Source organism: Bombyx mori, chromosome 14, assembly GCF_030269925.1.
Source record: "Bombyx mori chromosome 14, ASM3026992v2".
Lineage (NCBI taxonomy): Eukaryota > Metazoa > Arthropoda > Insecta > Lepidoptera > Bombycidae > Bombyx > Bombyx mori.
In genome coordinates, this window is record NC_085120.1 from 9,668,907 (window position 1) to 9,684,768 (window position 15,862).

The window sequence follows — 15,862 nt, forward strand, 5'->3', positions numbered from 1 at the left end:
GCCTAAGCACTTGACGCATCGGGGGCGCGCGTGACAGTTACGGGAAGAATGCCCGTATAATTGGCAGTTATGGCACTGGCTAGGTGTGCCTTTCTTGTGTGGGGTTTCGACTGCGATTCCGGAAAGGCTACAGACCGTTCGGATGTTGAATATTTGCTTACCCTCGGGGGTAGGCTGGAGGGCGACGAGAACCATATTATATGGCTCCCTTCCGCGGCCTGTGTGCATGCGGTGTACGGAGTTAACCGGTAGGCCTTGTTCGAGAAGGTCGGCTTTGACTAGCTCGGCATCCAACTCTTTAGGGATGCCACGTATGACGGCACGGAGTTCGCGCTCCTCCTGGAGCGTATACGTGTGGAAACTTATACGCTCCTTACGGAGGTAAGAAGAGAGGGCCCTATGGTCGTCGGGTGTTCGAACCTTAATTTGAATGCCGTTCGCGAGGTTAAGGCTGCCTTCTGCTTCCTTCAAGCTGCCTTCTCCTGAAGGATTACCGGGGGAGGGGTCTGGGTTTTATTTTGTGCCACCGGACGCGGCGACGGAGTGGCACGGGCTGGAGGCGCAACGGGAGTCTGAGGGCGGGGGCGCGACGCGTTCGCGGCTTTGCTAATTTTAGCGGCCGCGGGAGCTCGAGACTCCGCGGCACGCTTCTTACCCTTCTGTACCAGGGTGAATCCATCCGTCGATGAGGCGGGGGCGAGGTCGACCTCCATGTCCGAGTCAGAGTCGGAGCACGAGGAGGCGGGTGCAGGCGACCTACGAGTAGGTGTTTTGGAGGGCGCGACGGAGGCCGCGGATGATCGCGCTGCTGGAACGGTAACCACGGCGGACGACGCAGCAGTTTTACTCGCCAGTATAGGCGACGCGGGAACGGCAGGCACGACGGAGGCTTCGGTGCTCGATGCAGAAGCTTTGCACGCAGGTACAAGCGACGCAGGAGCAGCGAGCTCGGCGGAGTCCACGAGAGGGCTCGCGGTGTGATCGGCCTTGAAGGCCTGAAACTCGGAAGTGAGCTTTGGGTAGCGAAGCCGGAGAAATTCCGCAAATACAGCGAGGCCCCAACTTCTCGGACCTGAGCGGTTCTATTGAACACAGGTGGCGATGCGGCACGATTACTACAGGACAAAGAAAAAACACAACAAAACGGAAATAACAAAAAGAAACAAAACAATTAAACACTTCCAGGAAAACAGTTTGTCGGCAGATGTACCACGAACACAGAAATAACAAAAGGAAACAAAACAAATAAAAACTTCCAGGAAAAACACTTGGTCGGCAGATGTACCACGAACACAGGCCGCGCGAACAATGGCCGGGCTAACAAAAGCCGGGCGATCGAGTGGTCGATGAGCACGTCCGCACGTGACGGGTGCCTCTATCGGAATGGCCGGTAACGAGTTCCCCTGGGACAAAAGAATGTCGCATCCGGATACGACAAACGAAGCGAAAACGTGCCACCTAGTGAATGTGAGCCGCAACTACTCGTGAAACATGGGCTCACTTCGGGTAGTGTGCTTCAGAGCCCCCCAACTGCAATACTTTAAGACAAATATTTTTTTTGTTTGGAAACTAGCGACATCTTGTAGTGGATGCCCCTAAACTTATATGTTTTTAAAGTTAAGGCATTTAATTATTGTACAAGTAAACACAGAAAATAAAAAAAAAAATCAATCATACAAGTTTTTATTTGTTATAGACAAATTGATTAAATTTTTTCAATTTATGGTTTCTGAAAATTTATAAAATTCTTAATTAAAAATAAAATATAGGATAGGCAATTGATGTTACTGCCATTTACAGGAGCAATGAGAAACTAATCGAAACGAAGCCATCTAGTGGCCGACGCCCGTGAACGTTTTTGTTGAGTGCTTGAATTGTTTATCTATAACTAATTTATGTGTATTATCTATGGTGTGCTTTGGTAGAATCGAGGTGTCATCGCTCGAGTGGAATCGAAATACATTCGTTGCCTGACTTAGGAAGAGTGAAGACGTCTCGGAACTTTTTTTATTTTTTTTTTTATTGCTTAGATGGGTGGAAGAGCTCACAGCCCACCTGGTGTTAAGTGGTTACTGGAGCCCATAGACATCTACAACGTAAATGCCCCACCCACCTTGTCATCGTTTCGTTCTTGCCAATCTTTTTACACGATTACCCACCATACGCCCACCATGTCAAGAAACAGTCAAGATATTGGCATATTCTGCGACCAGTAAATGTTATTAGTATTGCGATGTAAGCCTGTTTTGCAAGGAATTCTCCCTTTCACTGCGACGTGGGATATGATGGATTATCTACCGCCGCGGTGTTCAAGGTTCAAATTTAAGTATCCTCTCCTCCCTTAATATTATAAATGTAGTATTATCAAAAACAAATTTGCACGTTTCTCACTAAATCGAGCATAATCCGTTACCCGAATTTGACTACAGTTTTATCTTGGGAACGTTACTGCTTACGCGGACTAAAAGCTAAAAAATAGTTACTTTATAAAAAAATAATAGGGCTTTTAACAGTCTTATATACATATAACGGGCATATAAAGATCCAATAACTCGAGAATAAGACCGTCATCTATTTTTCTTGAGATATATTTTACGTTTTACATTTACCTTACTGGTGGTAGGACCTCTTGTCAGTCCGCGCGGGTAGGTACCACCACCCTGCCTATTTCTGCCGTGAAGCAGTAATGCGTTTCGGTTTGAAGGGTGGGGTAGCCGTTGTAACTATACTTGAGACCTTAGATCGTATATCTCAAGGTGAGTGGCGCATTTGTAGATGTCTATGGGCTCCAGTAACCACTTAACACCAGATGAACTGTGAGCTCGTCCACTCATCTAAGCAATAGAAAAAAATATATTCCATCAGAGCGAATTTATCAACATTCAAATTATTGTCTCTTCTTAATTTGATTAGTTTGTACTCCTAATTATTGTTAACTCAATTTATGTTTTCCTATTATTATCGTTGTCATTGGGACTTATGATCTGGAATGTAAGTGCTCAAGAGTTGTTACCAAGTAATTAGTCGGATTAAACCAGTAATCATTATATAAAAAGTACTAGCGACCCGTCCTCGCTTCGCTTCCGAAACTGTAATTTATTATTGATTTCTCCACTATTTAATGGATGTTATTATGCATATAAACCTTCCTCTTCAATCACTCTATCTATAAAAAAAAAAACACATCAAAATCCGTTGCGTAGTTTTAAAGATTTAAGCATACATAAGGATATAGGGACAGAGAAAGCGACTTTCCGTTATCTATATATTAATACGTGAAGCAAAAACTTTGTATCCCTTTTTACGAAAATTGCGCGAACGGAGGAGTATGAAATTTTCCACACTTATAGAGAATATAGAGAAGAAGTGCACAATGCTAATATTTTTTTAAATAATGCATAAAAGATACATTAAATCAATAAATAAAAACATTACACAGACTACATACCATGTATTTGACGCACACACGCATGCATACTATTTATTGTCAAACTTTTGTTCTTGACGTCTGTTGTCAAATTGAGATTAAATATTGTTTGTCTTTGTTAATATTTTTTATAGTGTAGTCTTGGCGAAATTTGTTATTATAGAAGTATAAAATACAATCATAATAGTGTACAAACTTACAATTCCAATTAATTATAGTCGAATTTCGACTACTGCGGGACCTCTAGTACTAAGTAGTGATACGAAATAAATTAATGTTTTCACAATTATAATATATATTGTAACTTTCACAAATGTATAATATAGCAAATTGAACCTTGCAAACGTATTTTAATACCATTACCGGGATATTTTTGTGTGCTATTCACACATTCGTTTATAAGCGTTCCTGTTTTCGTTGATTTTCGAGAAAATAAAAAGGATCGCGAGCATCATCAAAGCGAACACTATCAGGACAAACATAATGTGAATGAATACGGTGTTGTTGCACGGCTTGTAGTAATCGTTGCCCCGGAAGCACCACTGCGCGTCATTCGAGATTCGCTCCAACTCACGATTCAGATGCGTCTCAAATACGATAGCACCGCGTTTCTCGATTGAAACTTTTCCAACGGTTTTGGGGTATCTGTCGCCAAGCATCTCTGTTATGTAAGCATCGATGTCACCATTTCGTATTGACGTTTTTAGTTCAGTCTAATTTTCCTGAAAAAAATTGAGGAATGGTTAGAGAGTATTGTCATGTTTTTCAACGCTTTATGTTAAAATATGACGCTTGTATTTTGCATTCATATTGTACTAGCTATAGCTCGCTGTTTTAGTTGTACCTGTTTGGCACTTATGACCTATTTCTCTTTATAATTTAGCAATATTTTTTTTAGAAATCTGCCGGAAATTATTTACTTGCTTGATGTAAAAAACGAAAAAGGGTTTTTTTTTTTCTATTTATGCTGATAGCCTTGAGAGGTAATGTTTTTTTCTCATGCTTAAATGGTTGGACGAGCTCACAGCCCACCTGGTGTTAAGTGGTTACTGGAGCCCATAGACATCTACAACGTAAATGCGCCACCCACCTTGAGATATAAGTTCTAAGGTCTCAGTATAGTTACAACGGCTGCCGCACCCTTCAAACCGAAACGTATTTCTGCTTCACGGCAGAAATAGGCAGGGCGGTGGTACCTACCCGCACGGACTTACAATAGGTCCTACCACCAGTAATTACGCAAATTATAATTTTGCGGGTTTGATTTTTATTACACGATGTTATTCCTTCACCGTGGAAGTCAATCGTGAACAATTGTTGAGTACGTATTTCATTAGAAAAATTGGTACCCGCCTGCGGGATTCGAACACCGGTGCATCGCTTAACACGAATGCACCGGACGTCTTATTCTTTAGGCCACGACGACTTCGACGACGACGACTGCTCTTGCTATGGCCAGTGTTAGAAACACCTTCGGTTTGATATCCGAGAGCTCACCTACATGCTGTAACGCTGATATAGCCTCTCAAGGCTATCAGTATATGTATGAAAAACAAAAACTAATATGCAAATTTGGGTTTCTGTAGCCAGCATCTAAGGTGTTCATTTAAGATATTCAGTTTTTGATTTTTATTAGTTACTAGCTGACCCGGCAGACTTCGTAGTGCCTCAATCGATAAATAAAAGACCTAAACTTTTGTATAAAATAAACTTAAAACAAACAAAAGGAATCCGTCCGACGGGAGATACATCATAGGAAAAACAAAATTGTTATTTCTATTTAAGTCCGAGCATTTTCCTATTTATCTACCTTTTAAACCTTCTCTGGACTTTCAAAAATAATTTAAGACCAAAATTAGCCAAATCTGTCCAACCGTTCTCGAGTTTTAGCGAGACTAACGAACAGCAATTCATTTTTATATAGATATACAATCAAAATTAACAGTTACCTATAAAAATCTTTTTTCATGATACTATTGGGGACGTGTGCAGTATTTTTGTAAGCTCTCGCTAGTAAATTCACCAATGTAAATATCCTTTTGGTGTGTATTCCGTCGATATTATCTTGAAGTTTATAAACGTTTGCTGGTGTTAGGGATAACGAAATAACTGAACCCATACTCTGAAATCAAAGGGTAAATAATAATAAACTAGTGGTCCCGCGGTAGTCGAAATTCGACTATAATTAATTGGAATTGTAAGTTTGTACTCTATTATGATTGTATTTTATACTTCCATAATCACGAATTTCGCCAAGACTACACTATAAAAAATATTAACAAAGACAAACAATATTTAATCTCAATTTGACAACAGACGTCAAGAACAAAAGTTTGACAATAAATAGTATGCATGCGTGTGTGCGTCAAATACATGGTACGTAGTGTGTATAATGTTTTCTTTATTGATGTAATGTATCTTTTATGCATTATTTAAAAAAAATATTAGCATTGTGCACTTCTTCTCTATATTCTCTATAAGTGTAGAAAATTTCATACTCCTCCGTCCGCGCAATTTTCGTAAAAAGGGATACAAAGTTTTTGCTTCTGCTAAAAGTATCGGGAATGGAATATTTCCACTGTTCCTGTCATATTAAAATCTTTTTAATTGAAAACTCTTTGGTTTTAAAAATCGAATACCATTTATTTATTTAAAAAAAGATTCTCGGTCTTGTCACGAGGTTTTGTCAAACTTGTTTAGTCGTTGAGAAAATGGAATTGACTCGAGAAAATTCAAGAGCGATGATTTATTATGACTTTCGAAGTGGTTTAACACAAAAACAGTGTGTTGACCGGATGATTTCTGCATTTGGTTATGAAGCCCCATCCAAAACCACAATTTATCGCTGGTTTGCTGAGTTTCAACGTGGACGTGTCAAGCTCAGTGATGATCCCCGTCAAGGTCGTCCAAAAACTGCAGTCACCCAAGAAAACGTTGATGCTGTGCGTAAGCTGATTGAGGAATATCGACATGTGACATACCGCGAAATTCAGGCAACTTTAGACATTTGCATGAGTCAAATACAAATAATCTTGCATGAACAATTAGGTGTAAAAAAGTTGTTTTCCCGATGGATACCGGATTCGCTCTGTGAAGAGCAAAAAGCGGCTCGCGTTACTTGGTGCGTCAGAACTCTCGAAAGATTCCACGCAGGATCCTCAAATGCTGTATACAACATTGTATCAGGTGACGAATCCTGGATATACGCGTACGAACCCGAAACAAAAAACCAGTCACGAGTTTGGGTGTTCGAAAATGAGTTAAAGCCAACAAAAATTGTTCGTTCACGGAGTGTTGCAAAAAAAATGGTGGCCACGTTTGTCTCCAAAACCGGCCATGTTACGACTATTCCTCTTGAGGGACAAAGAACGGTTAATGCAGAATGGTATGCTAGCATTTGTTTGCCACAGGTCGTTTCTGAAATCCGTAAAGAGAACTGCAACCGCCGCATCATCCTCCATCACGACAATGCGAGTTCTCACACCACGCACAGAATAAAAGAGTTTTTAGAGCAAGAAAACATAGAATTATTAGACCATCCGCCGTACAGCCCCGACCTAAGCCCTAATGATTTCTATACTTTCCCTAAAATAAAGAATAAATTGCGTGGACAGAGATTTTCATCACCTGAAGAAGCTGTGGACGCCTACAAAACGGCCATTTTGGAGACCCCAACTTCCGAATGGAATGGTTGCTTCAATGATTGGTTCCATCGTATGGAAAAATGTGTCAAATTTCGCGGAGAATACTTCGAAAAGCAATAAATACATTTTTAAATAGTAATGTTGTGTCACTTCGTTAATTCCCGAAATTTTCAGTGCCGCCTATGTATAATTTAAATTAATTATAGTCGAAATTGGACTACTGAGCGACCACTATTTTGTATAAATAAGCAGACGTAGCACGGTTACCTGATTCTTAAAGCATCACCATTTTTACTGGTAGTAGGACCTCTTGTGAGTCCGCACGGGTAGGTACCACCACCCTGCCTATTTCTGCCGTGAAGCAGTAATGCGTTTCGGCTTGTAGGGTGGGGCAGCCGTTGTAACTGTACTGAGACCTTAGAACTTATATCTCAAGGTGGGTGGCTCATTTACGTTGTAGATGTCTATGGGTTCCGGTCACCACTTAACACCGGATGGTCTGTGAGCTCGTCCACCCATCTAGACAAAAAATTTACCTTGAGACAAGAGATTTAAATCCCAATCATTGTTACTTTCAATTTTGCTGCCGAAATTATATAAAAACTCTTACCGTGGAAACGTCTTCCTCGAAGGGCCAGTCCCTAGACACCCAAACGATTCCATTCAGCTTCATCACTTGTTGAACTTGTTTGGCCAGTTGCATCCCATTTCGTTTGTCTATATTCACTATTACAATTCCGGCATCCGCCGCTCTGAGTTTACGTAGTGCCTTTAAATAAAATATACACGTTTAGTAATTAAGTACCTGAGCGCGGGTGTGGTGACAACCGAAACGGTCAACATAACAATTCAATATTTAAAAAAAAATTGAAAAAATTTAAATTCAATTAAAAAATAAAAAATAGTTTAAAGAAACTAACAAAATACGTTTTTATAGAAAATTTAATAATAAAATAAATTTTAATAAATTTGAATTGAAAATAGTGTAAGAAAAAAAGGGTTTTATTGTAAAAAAGCGTTGGGTGCTTTTCAGGATATTATCAAAATAACCCCTCTACTCATTATCTGTTCGTAAAATATTCATAGCTACTGATACCATGCACCCTATGCTTTTTTTTACAATAAAATCATTTTTTCTTCATCTCAATTTTTTCAAATTCTTTTTAATTTTTTTTTAAATATTGAATTGTCATCGGTCCTTAATAAGTTTATCAAATTTCGAATTAATCCGACGTTTTCAAGGGGGTCAAAATCATGTTCAAAGATTCCGTTACATACTAACATACATACGTCTGAAGCTAATAAAAGCGTATTAAAAAGAAACATTTTTATGACGTTATCAACTTTGAGAGCCGGTGTTCTCTCGGGAGATCCAGATAAAGAGATTCCTTCCGAACAATAATGTAATGTTTAATTTTCGAGCGAAGTTCGAAGCTGATTTTCACAAAACAGCGATCATAATAATGAAACATCAGATTCGTGCCCTTTGTTAGACATAAGTTAGACAAATCGTAAGTGTTTATAAAAAGAACTCACTGGTTTGAAATCGATAATACCGTGAACATTCTCGAAACACTCAAGTGCTGTATGAAGTATTCCTTCTTTCTTGAACATGGTAGTAAGCATGTCCTGAAACATTAAGCTGTATGCCCATGTATCGGAAATCACTGCGACTCTATTCCAATAGGTTTCCTTTAAGAAACTTTTAAATCCTATTTCGAAGAACTCCATTGATTTTTTCAAATTGACGACATTGAAAACGTTGCTGCTATCATAATAATCCTGCTGAGAATTTTCATAGATAATTATCGGGCTTGCGAGATCTGATTCTATTTGTTTCGGCGTTAACACGGCCAATATAGTTTCCTTGTGAGTTTTGATATCTTCCTCGCATTTATCCGAGTAAATTAAATTCAAACCTATATCGTCACTGAAATGTAGCACGTGTTTGACATGAACATTGAACTTATTCAAACATATCAGTACTTTGTTGGGTTTTTTGTCAATGTCAATACTTAATTTTTTATTGGGGAATCCACATATATATTGCTCCAATTCTTTCATTCTCGCTATGTTTGCTGTCATTAGCTTCGCGATCTTCCTGGCGGGTTGTGGTTCAGTTACGTAATTTCTATTCCTTATAACCCCGTTGTTTATCAGCAAAGTTGAGGTGTTGAGATCGATATCGCCGGCGTATAGGAGATTGTTTTTTCGAATTTCATCGTAATTAGTTTTATAGAAATCATCTACGTAGATATTGATCACTGTGCTGTTTCTGTAAATTTTTAAAAATAATCAAGTATTTTACAGACCCTTGAATGTTTAGTTTCTCTTTCAAATTGGTTGTCATGTTTTGTTTTTAAATATGTTTAGATTTTAAGGATTAGTTCTTCGGTTTTGTTAATAAAAATTCTCTTTTATCACTAATAAAAGCAGTGAAAGGTTCTATATCTACATATGCAAAGACTATATTATTATTAGACGGTATAATTTTTTTCTGTTTGTCTTAATACATAGAAAAACACATTCATAAATCTAGTTAAAACCTTTGAAAATATTCAGTTCGTTTTTTTTTGAAGTAGGTGAAGCAATTGTATTTATCATCATCATCATCATAGCCGGTTACTCTTGGCAGAATAGTCGTGGTCATGTGGAATTCTTATTTCTTAAAGCTTTGACAGCTGTTCCCCATAATTCACGAGCTGAGGCTTGGCGAACGCACTTGTTAAATGGGGTTCTGTGTGCTCAGTGCGAGTTTCTTAACGTTCTCGATAGCGTAAAAGTTAACTCAGCTTTGTATGCAGTTGGAACAGCGCCCCTAGCGGCAAACGTAGGCAAACGATCCCATTACATACATATATGAGCTAACTTTTACGCTATCGAGAACGTTAAAAAACTCTCACTAAGTACACTATAAGGTTTTTCACATAATCGATCTAGGCTTCGTGCACGTGGTTTATTTGTATTCCAATTGTAACAATAATTGTCTATAATAATATTATTATAATTATAAAGAGGAAAGATTTGTTTGTTTGTTTGTATTGAATAGGCTCCGAAACTACTGAACCGATTTGAAAAAATATTTCACTGTTTGGATGCTACACTATTCCCGAGTGACATAGGCTATAATCTTTTTTGGAAAAAAAATAGGGATCCTTACTAAGACTACAATAATGTAACCCAAGATGTAAAAAAATTACCTAAAATATTCTTTACATCACGTGCCCTGCGAAAACTATTGATGATAGAATAAAATAATGTACTACGACTTTGTAGAACACATTATTATTTACAAAAAGTGTCGCGATAGCATATGTCTAACTATTATAGTTATGGCGCAATAAATTTCCTGTTATTTAAAAAAAAAAAAACGTTAAATACCGTTGAATTTTTTCTTAAAGACCCGAGCGGAGCCGGAGCGGGCCGCTAGTATTACATAAAATGAATTAAAGCTTTGAGGTTTCATCCGTTGTGGTTGAACATCATTGCGCTAAAACTATTTACATTAATTTTATTTATAACTATCATACCTAACTCACCTGTTCAGTTTAGTAATTTTTATTGTGGTTTCCACGTCTGCTTTAGATCGGTAGATAATTTCAAATTTTATTTTGAATCGATTGAATACGTTATGCAGATTTTTATACATATACTGCGCATACGGAGGTGCGTTTTTTGATTCTAATAATATAATTTTGTTTACCGGATTCTCTGAAATTAAAAAAAAAGTTTGATATCTTCATCCGATGTCTAGTTGAATGCTGATTGTAAATTGGCTGTTGCTGAAAATTGTTGGACGCTTGAGGTCGAATCTTTAACAGTACTGTATTACGTGTGATTCATCCTTCAAAGCGCATATTCTATGTGAGTACACTGCTCTGATAAGTGACAGAGAGTCAAGTAAACAGCATTGGTTATATTAGGCAAAGTGTAAAAACGAGTGTATTCAGAAAATATTCTGATTAAAGAACTAAACGGACGAAATATTTCGACTTTACTGGTGGTAGGACGTCTTGTGTAGTACCGAGTAGGTATCACCATCCTGCCTATTTCTACCGTGAAGCAGTAATGCGTTTCGTTTAGAAGGGTGGGGCAGCCGTTGTAACTATACTGTGAACTTGTGTGTGCGGGCCGCGTGAGAGAACACCACACTCGCGTAAGGGTCAATTCCCACTGAAAGAGCAGCGGCGCGCAGCGGCCGTAAGAGCAAGTGACTGAGCGCGGCGCCGCGCGGGGCAGTGCGGCGCCGCGAGAAGCAGCGCGGCATTCCGAGGCGCCGCAATGAGCCTCCGCGCTCTGGTAGCTTTGAAAACTAGTGTGCGATCTACTTCACTCAAGGAAAGTTGTGTGGCAATAAATATGGTGGATTTGGATTTATGTATCATAGCACTGGCTGTAGAAGAAGAACAAGATACCCTCTAATAAAATGACGCGAAATGCGCAAGCGGCAGGGCGGGCGGGAATGAAATGGTCGCTCGCGCGCAGCCGCGAGTCTGTCAGCTGCAACGCGGTCGGCCGCACGTCAGCTAGCTGCGCCGCGATCAGCCGCGCGGCGCCTCTTTTGACTAGTCGGTAGAAGGCTCGTGCAGCCTCGCGACGCCACGCTACCCCTACTTTGCCTTCAAATGACTATGAACTTTTTAATCACGTAGATAAGATTCAAAATAGTTTGTAATATTTTGCCTCAAAAAGACGCTGCCGGCCGCTGCTCTTTCAGTGGGAATTGACCCTAAGTCATGACGGGCCTTATGCAAATTTTGTAAAGTGTCACCTTGTTCCGAGGGGACATTTTACTCCGCTTACATACCAAACATACATGCCAAATGAAGTGTGTACTAAATGCTGAATTAAACTGATAGAATTTATACCATAAGTAGTATTAAGTTTAAATTATTATCTAGCACTGCCAATTGTTGTGTTTTGCGATTTAGAACCGCTTGCTTCTCCGCCAGTGTAAGAGATTATAATCACTATTAGAACATCACAAAAGAGAATTTGACAAACAGCGGAATTGCTTACTGCTTAAATTCAGCTCCTAATAACGTTAATGCCAAAGTAATTTAGGGACTTACCTTTAAAATTTTGCAGCTCCACGGAATGTACGAGAATAAATGCTAATATTATAATAACCTTTGAATAACAAGACGTTTGCATTTTTAAACGACAATATTGTTTTGATGCCAACCAAAGTCTGGGTTCGGAGTTACGGAACACAGAAGGAAAACGCAAAATTGTGATCGATGTTGTAACCATACAGGAAAATAATAAATTGAGTTTGACATTATGTTGTTTTACGCTTCGATCAATAATACTACTAGATTCGCGATTAGCGCTTCAAAAACAGCCCGAAAAATAAGACCACAAATTTATTTATTTATTTCAAATTAGTATGGTCCAATCATAGCCAACACTAAGACGTCAAAACGCTGCAATGCGCGTTCAAAAACTGAGTAAAAAACCACCGTAACACCAAGGTTTTGGAAGGAATATCTTTTTTTGGTAAATTTATATTATTAAGTGTTTTTCATAAAATAATAAACACAATTATATTGTAAATAAAACACAATTTACGAATATTGTAATTGTTTGGCCAATGTTTGCAACAAGACACCAACTATTGTAACAAACATCACCAATTCTTGAACAGGGAATGCATAGAGTAGTTATGTTATTTTATAATGTTATTTTTGTTTGTAGCTTTCCTAGTAGCCCCTTGTCGCTGTGCACAATAGATATATATTGTCGCGAAAGAAAGAGGAGAAGAAATATAGAACTCTTATAAAAATTCTAGAATTGTTCAATGGTGGTGGCAAATCAATGCAAAAAAGTATTAAAAAAACTTTATATGTATGTGTAAATATTTTAAGCGTATATGCTGAAAAGGATTTGTTTTCTGGGGGAAACGAACACAGCCATAAAATAAGCCTAAATTAAACTGATTATAGAAAAATTCATTGATATAAGATTACATTATATTTGTAAAAAAGAAACCGCTCATATAAAAATGACTTCTAAAAGACAGCTTTATAACAAACTGAATCTGTTTAAAGGTAATTAAACCTACATTATTGTTTTAATTACTTCTGTATAAAGAATACGTGGAAAACATGTTTCGTGTTTCCTTTCATATTTTTTTTACTTTATTCAATTTTATTTTTTATCACCTATTTGTTGTAATAGCGGCAATGTAAAATATTATCTACTACTTTTTTGAATCGGTCAAAAATAGTTGCGATCATACAAAACAAACCTAAAACAAATATGTATATTCTGCAACTCTATGTCTTTCAATACTTACTGTGTTCTGAGCATTGAAATGTAATACCAAGAACTACATCTAGTTCCACAATACAATAAGCACGAAATTTTAAACAAATATTTTTAACCTTATAAATTAGGTTTTAAGTATCATTTTAGAATAAATATTTTTGCACTGATGTCTTTTTATGTTCAAGTGACATTTTAAATTTATTCCATAATATTCTTTTTCTGACGAAAGGACCTAAATACATATATTTTGCAATGGTAATTAAACTTTATGTTTAAGTATTAAGGTTTATAATAAACTGAAGTCGTTAACATTATTAAACTTTTTTCTAAGAAATGAAGATGTTTTCGTGTCTGCAAACGTGGCCACTGGAGCGTCTTATTTTTTTTCCTGATCTTTAATCTAGTATATACTATTATTGATCGAAGGTTTTACGTCAAAAGAGTTGTGAAACAATTGGATTGTTCATCAGTGGATTATAGCTAACATGCATCCTATGCTACTTCTGTTTTTTTTTACTTTTTATTGCGTAGATTTTTATTGGTGGTAGGACCTCTTGGGATCCGCACGGATAGGTACCACCACCCCGCTTATTTCCGCCGTGAAGCAGTAATGCGTTTCGGTTCGAAGGGTGGGGTAGCCGTTGTAACTATACTGAGACCTTAGAACTTATATCTCAAGGTGGGTGTCGCATTTACGTTGTGGATGTCTATGGGCTCCAGTGACCACTTAACATCAGGTGGGCTGTGAGCTCGTCCATCCATCTAAGCAATAAAAAAAAAGACAGGTGAACGAGCTGGCGGCCCACTTGTTGGTAAGTGGTTACCGGAGCTTGATGACAACGTGAATGCCGCTACCCGCTGAGATGCACGTTTTGATTACATGATGTTATTCCTTCTCCGTGGAAGTCATTCCTCAACATGTGCTATGTAAGTATTTCAATAGAAAAATTGTTCCTTATCTGCCGGATTTGAACACCGGCGATGTGGACTTTGCAACGTTCGATACGAGTATAATGGGAGTCGTATGCGTTAGGCGGTGACGACTGTATTTCCTTAACTCATTTGTAACATTAGTGCCTTGTTTTCAATCATTTTCTCCTTCCCGATTTCATCCAAACACCACGCCCTTAATGTCCCGCTAACATTAACGCAAGATTGGCATTAGGATTTGTGATAAGATAAGAACTAATAGTCGTTTATAACAGGTAGACTGTGTAGCTGGATTTGGTCATTTAATGCAAAAAAAAAAAACTGTCATACACAGCCCACTGAGTTTCTCGCCGGATCTTCTCAGTGGGTCGCGTTTCCGATCCGGTGGTAGATTCTGCGAAGCACGGCTCTTGTTAGGGTTCGTGTTAGCAACGTCATCAGGTTTGAGCCCCGTGAGCTCACCTACTAGCTCGGTTACGCTGAAATAGCCTCTAAGGCTATCAGCTTAAGCAGGAAATAAAAAAAAAGAAACGTCTGCCTGCTGGGGCAATAAAAAATATTTTTTTTTGGTAGGTAGTAAGAATTGCTGGTGGTTCGGACGCCCTACCAATTTGACCAGGTCAGTTGGGATAGCATGGGCTCTGCCAGGAGGGGTGGGATCTGCTAACAGCCGCTGCCCGACCTGACCTGAAGGACAGTTGCCTTGCGAACGCGTCTGCTACCGGATTGCAATCACGACCAGGTTTGAAGATCCGGCGAGAAACTTACCGGGTTGGTTTATAGGTTAGATTACCAGAGTCCCTATACCTGAGTGCTAGTGCTGTGTCCTATTAATAGAGATATTCGATCAGATTGATCCGTAAGGACGTCTCTAGGGCGTCGACGGTGACTGGCTTCTGCGTGAGTTAGGTATTTTTCCCTTATTCCTTTTATTCTTCTAATCTAATCTAAATTCGTTTATTCTAATAAATTACAAAGTTTTATGTTTTGATGTTGATAGATCAACAATCAAAAGTGGCTGAACAGATATTTTTAATATTTCAGCTGTGAATCACTAATGCGTTTCGGTTTGAGGGGTGGGGCAGCCGTTGTACTATACTGAGACCTTAGAACTCACATCTCAAGGTGGGTGGCGCGGCATTCACGTTGTAGATGTCCATGGGCTCCGGTAACCACTTAACACCAGGTGGGCTGTGAGCTCGTCCACGCATTTAGGCAATAAATTTAAAAAAAAAACATCATCCGGGCAACTCCGGGTATATATATCTGTTATTATAAATACGACAGTAATTCAGACAACGGTCGCTTGCGTCTTTACGTCATCGATTGGTACTTTATGGATCGAAGGTTGACAAGCATTTCTTTATCCCGGATAAAATAACATCATTGACTATTTGAAACTCGCCAAAACGTAAAGATTGAAATATTGATGTGCTTTTGAAAAACAATGAAATATCTTCAAAAATGCCACTTGAAATTTCTTGAGGTACGTTAAATATAGAATTAGAGATTTAAGTGTGACTGCTTCGGACTACATTCTCGTTATAGGGGCTTTATTAAAGTGAATTGTGCCTAATGCGATGAAAAAATA

The 15,862-nt window shown here is 38.6% G+C and overlaps 1 protein-coding gene across 2 annotated transcripts; it reads right to left on the bottom strand.

Moving 5' to 3' along the window:
* Positions 1-3,698: 3,698 nt before the first annotated feature.
* LOC101743535 (uncharacterized) lies at positions 3,699-14,867 on the bottom strand. Of its 2 annotated transcripts, XM_004925370.5 has the most exons (6): positions 12,144-14,867; positions 10,611-10,782; positions 8,608-9,346; positions 7,682-7,840; positions 5,377-5,549; positions 3,699-4,149 (listed from the first exon to the last, which is right to left on the bottom strand). In XM_004925370.5, exons 1-6 carry the CDS (start codon positions 12,322-12,324, stop codon positions 4,131-4,133), a joined length of 1,443 nt encoding a protein of 480 aa, XP_004925427.1. In that variant the 5' UTR covers positions 12,325-14,867; the 3' UTR covers positions 3,699-4,130. The 2 variants fall into 2 exon arrangements, with proteins under 2 accessions (XP_004925427.1, XP_012545215.1); XM_012689761.4 differs by lacking the exon at positions 5,377-5,549.
* Between the last annotated feature and the right edge of the window lie 995 nt (positions 14,868-15,862).